The following is an 11881-nucleotide window of genomic DNA, read 5'->3' on the forward strand; positions in this document are numbered from 1 at the left end:
TTTGTTTTGTATGTATCGTATCAATTTCTGCTCTTATAACTTTCGATGTCTTTCCTTCTAATTCTTTGAGTTTGTTTTGCTATTATATTCCTGACTTTTCAAATTGGAAGCTTATCTCATTAATTTTTAGCCTCTCTTCTTTTTCAATTTAAGTATTTAAGGTTGTACATTTCCTTCAAGTACACTTCAGCTACATCTCACACATTTTGTTTTGGTTCTTAAATACAGTATTTCTTTTTTAATTTTTCATCATGATTTCTTCTTTATCCCATGAGTTAATTAAAATGTCTATCTAAATTTCCCAATATTGGGCCTTTTCTAATTATTTATTTATTTATTTTTAACTTAATCCTTCAGCAAAACTTGCTTCTACTTTCAAAATATATCTAGGGCTGTTCTACTCTTAAACACCTCCACTCCCACAGTACTGGTTCACTAGTTTCTCTTACCTACAAATTGCAAAACTCTTCTGCTTATTCTTGCTTCCATCTTATCCCCCTTTTGTTCCATTATTATAATGATCCTGTTATACTCAAGTCAGAGCACATCACTCCTCTAACTCCTCTGTTCCACACCCTCCCATCTCAGTAAGAGTCAAAGATTTTCAAATGGCTTACGAGACTCTGCATGATCTCTACCCCATCTGACCTTATCTCCCACTGCTCTCCCCATCACAAATACTGCTGCCATATTTACCTCATTGTTCCTGAAAGACACCATTGCAGGCTCTTTGCATTTCTTGGCATGTTCTTACCCTAGGGAGCTGTTTGTTCTTCAGGTCATTACTCAAGTATCACCTCAATAAAGGCTTCTCAAGGCAATCAGAAATTTCCAAATCCTGTCCTGCCTCACCTCCCCCCCCCCCCCCCACCACCACCAACATTCTCTATCCCCTATTCTTGCTTCTATTTTCTTCTTAGTTCTTATCACTAACATTCAGAAGAGCATCTCGTGAAGTGGCTAAGAGCTTGGGCTCTGGAGTCAGACTTCCTGAATTTGAATTTTTGAGCCATCATTCTTGCTGTGTGAACTTGGGGCAAACCTTTGACCCAAATGAGATGGAAGTTAATGGATCAATTCTTTCTTTTTTCTCCTGCAGGAGAGACTCTCCTAAAATCACTGTTTAAATGGCTTATTGAAAGACAGCTTGAAAGCACATCACTTAATGGCTCTCCTTCCTTCCCTGCTTGTCCCTGGGATCGCACATCCTAACGAGATAGTAGCATAGAAGCCATTTGCATCAGATTCTGCTTTCTGAGGAACCCAAGCAATGAGACCATAATCCGCATGAACTATTAATGGAAGAAGTTTCCTAAAGGGGATATGGGTACCAATACCCAAAGGCAGGTAGAAAGGCAGGCATGAAAGGCAGGCATGATAGGCAGGCAGAAAGCTCAAACAATCACTACAGATGTGGCCTTAGAATCCTAGCAGTGTCTAAGATCCAGGTGTGTTGGGGAGACATGCTGGCATGTGAGAATAATACAGACCAAAATGCATGGCCTTTAGTTTATGGAAAAGAAACCAGTTTTTAAAAGCTAGTATAATAAGGAAAATTTACTAATTTATATTCTCTTGAAAAATATTTAGAATCTTGCAAATATATTGAACAAACACATAGTTCAAAAGTGTGCTTTAAATGTTATAAACAAAATCTGAAGGATGTGAAAATTAAATATTCTGAAACAGTATCTTATTATAATGCTCTAATTTGCGAAATGAGTGAATATATAAAACGAATTGCATTTAATTAGGATAAACACAGTGTAAATAAATGTTCAAAGTCTCATGAGTAGAGTGCTTTTCAGTTTAGTCTTTTTTCCGTTATATTGTAATATAATATTTTGTTTAGTAAATATGTTTATAATGATGGCATACAATGAGGCTAACTCATCACCCCTCTAAACAAACAAACTTTGAATTAATAAAGTTTTTCTGTATTCCTGACCTTCATTGAGGGCATTTTACCTCCATGGAATTTAAAAGCAAAGGACAGACTATAAGGTGTATATAAAGATATGTATCTATCATCAATGGAGGAACATGGGGCTGTTCTCCCTTACTACAGTTACTGAAAAGAAATATGTTATGACAAACTCATTGTGTAGTTTCATTTGAGGCATTCCTATTATATAAACATTTCACTTAATGTGAGGGATGGTGAGAGTGAAGTTACATAATTTCTTTAAGAAGTAAATTCAGGACTGGGGCACCTGGTAGCTCAGATGGTTGAGTGTCCAACTCTTGATTTTGGCTCAGGTCATGATCTCAGGGCTGGTCATGAGATTGTGCCCCTCAATGGGCTCCCTTCTGGGTGTGGAGCCTGCTTAAAATTCTCTTTCTCCCTCCCTCTGCCCCTCCCTTGCTTGTGTGCGCAGGTACACATGTGAGCACTCTCTGACTCTCTCTAAAAGTGAAAAAAAAAAGAAGTTCAGAACTTACCTGTAATTATTTTACAACAAAGATCTTAGGCAATTCAGAGCAAATCAACATTTACACGAGTTTTAGACATAAATGATCATGAAATGGGAGAGATGAGGGAGAATAATCTTCTCATTACTGTCACATTGACTGGAAGTCCTGGCCACAGCAATTAGACAACAAAAAGAAATAAAAGTCATCCAAATCAGTAAGGAAGAAGTAAGATTTCCACTATTTGCAGGTGACATGATACTATAGATAGAGAACCTGAAATACTCCACCAAAAAAGCCCGCTAGAACTGATAAACAAATTCAGTAAAGTCAGAGGGTACAAAATCAATGTACAGAAATCAGTTGTATTTCTATACACCAATAATTAAGCATCAGAGAGAGAAATTAAAAAAAAATGATTCTATTTACAATTGCACCAAAATAATAAGATACCTAGGAATAAACCTAACTAAATGGGTGAAAGACCTGTACTCTGAAATCTATAAAACAGTAATGAAAGAAATTGAATATGACACAGAGAAATGGAAAGACATCCCATGCTTATGGATTGGAAGAACAAATATTGCTAAAATGTCTATACTACCTAAAGCAATCTGCACATGTAATGCAATCCCTATCAAAATACCAATAGCATTTTTCACAGAACTAGAAAAAAATATTCCTAAAATTTGTATGGAACCACAAAATATCCCAAATAGCCAGAGCAATCTTTAAAAAGAAAAGCAAAGCTGGAGGTATACAATTCCAAGCTTCAAGTTATGTTACAAAGCTGTAGTGATCAAAACAGTATGGTACTGGCACAAAGATAGATACATAGATCAATGGAATAGAATAGAAAACCCAGAAGTAAACCCTCAATTATATGGTCAATTAATCCTCAACAAAGCAGGAAAAAGTATCCAAAGGGACAACAACTGTCTCTTTAACACATGGTGTTGAAAAAACTGGACGGCAACATGCAAAAGAATGAAACTGGACCACTTTCTTATACCATACATAAAAATGAAGTCAAAATGGATTAAAGACATAAATGTGAGACCTGAAACCATAGAAACCCTAGAAGAGAACACAGGCAGTAACTTCTCTGACATTGGCTATAGCAATTTTTTTCTCAAAATGTCTCCTGAGGCAAGAGAAACAAAAGCAAAAATAATTATTGGGACTACATCAAATAAAAAGCTTCTGCACAGTGAAAAAAAAATCAACAAAACTGAAAGGCAACCTATGGAATGGGAGAAGATATTTGTAAATGACATATCAATAAAGGGTTAGTATCCAAACTATACAAAGAACTTCTAAAACTTAACACCCTAAAAACCAAATAATCCAATTCAAAAGTCGGCAGAAGACATAAACAGACATTTCTCCAAAGAAGACGTACAGATGGCCAACAGACACGTGAAAAGATGATCATCATCACTTATCATTAGGGAAATGCAAATCAAAACTACAATGAGACATCACCTTATGCCTGTCAAAACAGCTAAAATCAACAACACAGGAAACAACGGGTGTTGGCAAGGATGTGGAGAGAGAAAGAATCCTCTTGCACTGTTGGTAGGAATACAAACTGGTGCAGTCACCCTGGGAAACAGGATGGAGATTCCTCAGAAAGTTGAAAATTGAACTACCCTACAATCCTGCAATCACAGTACTGGGTATTTACCCAAAGAATACAAAAAAAAACCCCATCAGTTCCAAGGGATACATGAACCCTTATGTTTATAGCAGCATTATTTAAAATAGCCAAGATATGGAAGCAGGCCAAGTATCCATCGATTGATGAGTGGATAAAAAAGATGTTGGGAAGCAAAGATGTGGTGTGTGTGTGTATGTGTGTGTGTGTGTGTGTGTGTGTGTGTGTATACATATATATACATATGTATATATGTATATATATGTATACACACACATATATGTATATATAATGGAATATTATTCACCCATAAAAAATAATGAAATCTTGCCATTTGCAACCACATGGGTGGAGCTAGAGAGTATAACGCTAAGCTAAATAAGTCAGTCAGAGAAAGACAAATACCATATGAATTCATTCATATGTGGAATTTAAAAAACAAAACAAATGAGAGAGAGAGAGAAATCAAGAGACAGACTGTTGGGGCGCCTGGGTGGCTCAGTCGGTTAAGCGTCCGACTTCAGCTCAGGTCGCGATCTCACGGTCCGTGAGTTCAAGCCCCACGTTGGGCTCTGGGCTGATGGCTCAGAGCCTGGAGCCTGCTTCCGATTCTGTGTTTCCTTCTCTCTCTGCCCCTCCCCCGTTCGTGCTCTGTCTCTCTCTGTCTCAAAAATAAATAAACGTTAAAAAAAAAGTTAAAAAAAAAAGGGACAGACTCTTAATGATAGAAAACAAATGGATGGTCAGCAGAGGGGTGGTGGGGGGGGGGTGGTAATAGGTGATGGGGATTAAGGAGTGCACTTGTCATGATGCACACAGGGTGATGTGTGAAATTGCTGAATCACTATGTTGTACACCTGACACTAATATTACACTGTATGTTAACTAACTGGAATTAAACTAAAAGTTTAAAAAAGTTCCTAAGCTCCTAAATTGCTACAGACAGCAACTGTAGCCCCACAGTACCAACCAATTGCTGACTTCAGACAGCTTCCTTTGCTTTTCAGTTAAGTGAAGTAAGCCCAAGGGTCTTCTCTATGGGACACCATGGAACACAACCCAAAGAAACGTAATATTATCTTGAAGAACAACAAAACATGTATAATTAACTAATAAGCATGGAGAGCTATTTCCTCCCCAACATTTTCTCCATTGGAATTCTTATGTTCCCATTCATTTCTTTATTGGTCTTCTCTGTGTTCACAATATTCCATGCTGTTGCTGCATTGTCAGGAGATGGGTCTCGGTGCTCACTTATGCTGATAATTCTGCTTTTTCTCTTTCACCTCTCTCTCATGACAAGAGAGAGGCTGTGCTTCTTTGGAAAGTCCAACTCTTAACTAGTTTTCTAAATTTCTTAATCATACTGGTCCTCCTTCATCTATGTGTTATTAATAATAAACTAATGGATTCTTCAATTCCCTGGCCTGGGCCTTCTTACACTTCCCCTTTTTAATGTCTTAACAAATTAATAAAATGTTTACTTTTCACTATTTTGTTTAAAATGGGCTCTTCTAATAGTTACATTTTAATAATTTGGGATCTAAAAATCACTATCCAGTGGCCCATTCCAAAATCTTAAGTCTCTTTAATCTCACTTTTCCAACAATTTCATCCTTGAATATGAAAATCCATTGCTCCTTACCTTTAAGTGTTTAAAAATACAACTTCTCAATTTACAACTTTTTTCCCAAGGGATAAGAAAATAGCTTGGGTTCCGATAAATTATTCCAGTGAATTTAGTCACAGAATAATTTTATAGATAGGTTTTAACATATCTTAAGAGTACTGATATCCTGAGGTGCATGGGTGGCTCAGTTGGTTAAGTGTCTGACTTCAGCTGAGGTCATGATCTCACAGTTCATGAGTTTGTGAGTTCGAACTCCTCCATATAAAACAGATTATATTTAATTTGAGTAAGAACTTTTAAAGTTCCCTGCCTGGTAAGTGTTTTCTTCTCTTTCTCAAACATTGCAAGAACTAAGAGTACTCTTAGGCTGAGTCATTTTGAAATACACGGTCAATTTGTCTTATTTTAGCTAATTTAATGCCTTAGTCCTTTCCTTTTGGTTTATCAGTGAGGACCAGAGTTTTGTTGGGGTACAGTCTTATCTCTCCACCCAAATGCTATTATTCTATTTGAATGGCTAGAGAACTTTTCAGTAGTCCATTTTTATTCCTAAGAGCATGTAGCTGTCAACTCTCAGACCATTCACAAAAATGCATTTTTTAATGGTAAATTTTAAAGGAACGGGGTTAACTTAGGTTTCCTAATATAATTACCATGCATCATTTAAATCAATTAATTAATTAACTGAATTATTTTACTTATATACTGAAGTTAAAGATGTAGGCACAATAGCTGTGAAATTTGAAAATATTATAATTTTCTCTCTTTTCCTACAAAAGAACACTTCCTTGTGAGGCATCTCTGTTCACCTCCCACCCCACTGGGTGGTAGGAAGCTTGATATTCCAATTAGAGGTGTTCCAATTTCTGCCAGTTTAAAACAGCTTTTTTGGTTTTTGTTTTTAGCTGTGTCCTTTCTATACATATTCAACCAAACTGAAGTTTCAAATTTTTACCAGAACTGTTGTTTCCTTTCAGAGATATACCCTTCCCTTCCCCTTCCTCAGTGTGGTTTCAGGTAGATGAAAATTCTATAAACTGTATACCATTGGGATAGGGGTCCATGGTCTACAGGTGAGTACGCAGCCTTGATCCTCAGAGGCGTCTGTGTATTGGCCTCTTGTGCTCTTTGGCCACTGGACAACCTGCTGGCATCTGAACACCATCAGTTGAAGGGTATGTTATCCTGTCTCCTCTCTGGGTTTTAGCCTCTGTTTTTCCTGAACCTCTGGAGAAAAATCTAGAATTGGTGAGTTGGTACAATTCACAGTTTTTTTCCTTGGCTTATTCTGGGCTCATTGGTCTCTCTGTGCCACCTCTCTGCCCTCGGCTCCATGTTGGCTCTCACTAGTGCTGCAAACACGAGTCTTAGACACATAGTTTACCTAGTCACTGACTAAGGCTGCCCAACCCACAGCCTCTGGTATTTGGAAGAACTTCTTTCCCACTTAACAAAACTCATATCTAGACTGCTGCTTCACTACTAAATATAAGAACGTCTAAATATAAGAATATCTTTGGGGCCTAAGTAAATGACTTCTTGGCTTCAGACTCCATCTGTCTTTTTCCTAAAGTGCTGAGACTCATTTAATCAGTGAGGAGGCATAGGAAACTGTGACTTAAGGGAAAGAGAAAACTTGATTGAAATCAGAAAGCATGACAAAACAACTAAAAAATTCAAGAGAATATAGTTCTAAAAATCTTTAGAGTGTATCAATGACATGAGGATAAAGCAAAATATACTAGGGACCCAGAGAGGTAAACAAAATGCTGAAACTGGATTTTATTTTTAGGAAATTTGACACACCCCAATGAATTTGACACACCCTTCCATTGTCTTGCAGGGGAAGGACACAAGAGACAAATATCAAGGCCTACCCAAAGTGGGAAGTCTAACAGAAAACTCTCTCCCCTCATAAAACAAGAGTCACGATGAGTTAAGTATCATTGAAAAGGCAAACCAGAAATGATACCCTCCAGGTGGCTGCAAGTAAAATAGATTATTTCAAACATTTTCTCTGTGTAGAAGAGAAAAATAACCTTCACTGAGAATTCATACCACACAGGTTGATCCTCACTTGTAGTTTAAAATACATGAGATAAACATGAAGAGAAAATTAATTATCTGAAAGAAAAATGCCTAAAAACACAATGCAAAAATGTACCATAAAGAGACAAAGACATGAGAAATACAAAAGAGAGATTAGGAGGCATGGAGGTCAAAATCAGAAGCTCTAGCTCACACCTAATCAGGGTTTTCTGTAAAGAATGGAATGAAGGGATATAGGACAGAGACTATTTGACAATGGGTGATAAATTTCCAGGAATGATGCACGGTACGAATCCACAGATTCAAGAACCCCAAGCAGGAAAAATAAAAAGCAATCCTCCCTTAGAAATTTTGTGGTGAAGCTGAAAAATATCAAAGAAAAGGAAAGATACTAAAAGTAGCCAGAGGAAAGATTACCTTCAAGGGATTAACATTTAGAAAGATAGATGGCTGCTCAGTAACAACAATGGAAGGTAGAAGTCAGTGATGACATCTTCCATTCACTAAGTGAAAATACCTTATATAAAGGAGGGCAAAAGAAAGACATTTTCAGATAAGTAAAAACGAAAAGAGTTTGTTACCAATAACTTAAAGAAGGGTATGCTAGATAGAAGAAAAGTAATCACAGGTGGAAGGACTGAGATAGAAGAAGGAATTATAACAATAAAGAGGGGGAAGGAATGGGGCTAAATCTAAATAAATATTTGCTACATATAAGAATTTAAAATTTTGGGGAAATTTTTAAAAAGATAAATTTCAGGGAAGTCTAGGTGGCTCAGTCAGTTAAGCGTCCAACTTCAGCTCAGGCCATGATCTCAGGGCTCATGGGTTTGAGCCCTGCATCGGGCTCTGAACTGTCAGCACTCTGAGCTCTCAGAGCTGTGCTGACAGCTCAGAGCCTGGAGACTGCTTTGGAATCTGTGTCTCCCTCTCTCTCTGCCCCTCCCCTCATGCTCTGTCTCTCAAAAATGAATAAATGTTAAAAAAAATTAAAAAAAAACTTTTTTTTAATGTTTATTTATTTTTGACAGAGAGAGAGACAGAGCATGAGTAGGGGAAGGGAAGAGAGAGAAGGAGACACAGAATAGGGGAAGGGAAGAGAGAGAAGGAGACACAGAATCCAAAGCAGGCTCCAGGCTCTGAGCTGTCAGCACAGAGTCCAATGCGGGGCTCAAACTCACAGACTGTGAGATCATGACCTGAGCCAAAGTCGGACGCTCAACCGACTGAGCCACCCAGGCTCCCCTAAAAAAATTTTTTTAAGATAAATTTCATGGCAATAATAGCATATGTTACTAATTGTGTGACTGAAGTTAAGGTATTCTAATGTTCTCAATTATTTGGGAGAAGAGTAAATATATTTGTTTACTTTAGATTTTGATCCCTTACTTATGCAAGCTTAAACATTCAGAGTAATAACACAAAAGAATGGAAATGGAGTGTATAATTTCCAAACTCTACTAGGGGGAAATGTAATGAGAAAAAAAAGTCAATCTAAAAGAACATAAAAATGGAGAAAAAATGAAACATAAGAAAACCAGGACATATAGAAAGAAAATAATAATCCAAAAATATCTGTTGTGACAAAAAATAGAAAAGACCAAATCTTTTAGTTTAAAGATTGTCAGATAATTGTTTTCATATTAACTGTATACCAAGGAACTTCCTAAAACAGAATATACAAATATAGAAAGTAAAAGAAATGAAAGAAGATATATTAAGCAAGTAAAAATAAAAAAAATAATAATTAGCTGGGAAATTTCTATTAATATTGCATAATTGAGATTTTTACTAGAGCTAGGGAGAATCTTTACTGAATGATAAAAGTTTCAATTCATGAGAGAGAAATAATATTTCCAAATATGTGTGTTTCTAAGAGCCAAATTTCACAATACATAAAGAAAAACTTGACAGAGTACAAGATGAACTAAATTCATTTCAATAAAGAAAGACTCAGACACATCTTTCTAATGAATTGGTAGAACAACAGAATTAATTGATCTCTTGCACCTAACAACTGTAATTCAAGTTTCATGGAAATTTTCAGAAAAATTGACCACATGTTGGGACTAGAAGTAAATCTTAACAACCACGTCTTATACTAAATACAACCTTATTAAGTTGGCCACTGGGAAGAATTGGCCACATGTAGGTAAGCTTGTTCCAGAGAGGATTTTCAACTCTGGAATGTTTCCACTGGCCCGGTTTATTAGTCCCTTCATGTTTTATGGCCCACCTAAAACAAAATAAGAGACAAAAAGGAATTTAGTAAGATTAAATATGATTTTAAAATATTTATTGAGTACTTCTTACTATGTACTAGGCAAAGTTCAGTTTGAATTAACAACCCAAATCTGATCATTTGCTGTGTACAAGAGACATACAAAAAAGCCATTTTAAAATGAAAGAATAATTTTTTTTTAAATAAGGAAACATTGGCAGTGTTATAACTGACAGTGGAATTTGAAGAAAAGTCAAAGTAAATAACCATTTTATAATAGCAATGACATAAATAACAAAATAATACTGACAGAAAAAATCAAGCAAAGCTTTGTAGAGACATTCAAAGAGAAACTGACATAAACACAATTATTGTGAGAGACATCATTACAAGACCAACAGATTATAAACCACCAGGAAAGTTTTTCTAGAGTAACACATAAGGACATTAAATATCTGACTGATAAAACCAATAAATGTTAAGTATGACCATTTGTTTATATACATTGTAGCCTACCAACAGAAAATACCTCTTTCTCAACAATTCTTGGAACATTTGTAATATTTGCCATGTACTAACAATGTAAAAATTTTAGAGGCACCTAGATGGCTCAGTTGGTTAAGTGTCTGAGTCTTGATTTCCACTCAGGTCGTGATTTCATAGTGGGTCATGAGATCAAGGTTAACTTATGATGTTAGGTGCTTTTTTATTAAAAGCAAAATTGAGAAAAACTAATAAATATTCAAGTCAATTATTTTAATACATATATATAAAATTGTCCCATGGAAAATACATGAAAGGAAATAATATTTAAATAGAAATAAATAAATTAAAAAACAGAACATCAGTAGAATGATTCAAAAAAAAGTTTTTGAAATAAAAGTAAAATAGCAAATCTCTTGCAAATAAAACTAGATTAATATAATACAATCCAAACAGGAAAACTGAGCTAAATATTTAGCATAGAAAGGGCTTAAAGAATATATTATGCATGTGTAGTTTAATAAACGCAAAAATTCTGATGAAATAAATAAAATTAAAAAAAAAAACTCATAGACTTGAAACAGAAAATACAGAGCATGCTCTTGCTTGCATAACTCCACAGGTCATGGAACAGATCATTTTCATGCTATATAAAATATTTTAAATCATAAAGATAGAGAAAACTAGTTCATTTATTCCACGAAGGAGAGATAAGCTTCATAATACAGTCCACCACTGGTAATTAAGAAGTAATACAGCAATTTTACTTAAAGAGGTAAAATTTCTAAATCAATATTAGCCAATAAAATTTAACACTATGTCAAGAGAATAATCACTATAGCTAAGTCATACCGAGTCTAGAAATAAAATGATGGACATTTATTAAAATAACAAATCACTGATTAATGAATGAGAATACAAGAAGCAGCCCATCACCTACACTTTTTGAGCACATGTGATGGTCATCTGAGCTTAAAAGTTTTCTGAAATAGCCCGTCCTCATCAGAACCAACTGCAGTACTCAATCTTATGTTCAAGGGCCCAGATTTCCCATAAGATTGATGGAAATTCTTGGGGCCTGATGGTGAGGGGTGGGGTGGCAGGAAAGACCTGTTCCTTACCAACATGGAACCAGGTGGAACCAAGTTGAAGGCTCTTAGAAGCCAGGGCATATAGCCCCTGTGTTATATTTCTCAGTGAAATCATGTTTTAGTTTGATGCCCCCAGAATGTTAGCTACATACAATAAATACCCAACCACTTGAAATGAAGTCTAAGGGGAAACGGAAAGCTCATTCTTTTAGACAACATATTTGAACTATAGGAAAATGAGTAACATCGGAAGGTAGTAAACTCCTGCTGTTGCTGGTGAAAATGACAGGAACACATAATTAGTTCACATCGATTTTTATTTTTCTGAATACCTGGCA

General features: G+C 35.8%; 1 protein-coding gene across 1 annotated transcript in view; it reads right to left on the reverse strand.

Annotated features, from left to right (window-relative positions):
- LOC122483661 (doublecortin domain-containing protein 1-like) overlaps positions 1-9980 on the reverse strand; it is a 91484-nt gene extending 81504 nt beyond the window's left edge. Inside the window, exon 1 of the mRNA XM_043580871.1 lies at positions 9861-9980. Within this exon, the coding sequence (XP_043436806.1) occupies positions 9861-9896 (36 nt within the window). The 5' untranslated portion in view covers positions 9897-9980. The remainder of the gene's footprint in view (positions 1-9860) is intronic.
- Positions 9981-11881: the final 1901 nt, after the last annotated feature.

Source organism: Prionailurus bengalensis, chromosome D1 (assembly GCF_016509475.1).
Source record: "Prionailurus bengalensis isolate Pbe53 chromosome D1, Fcat_Pben_1.1_paternal_pri, whole genome shotgun sequence".
Lineage (NCBI taxonomy): Eukaryota > Metazoa > Chordata > Mammalia > Carnivora > Felidae > Prionailurus > Prionailurus bengalensis.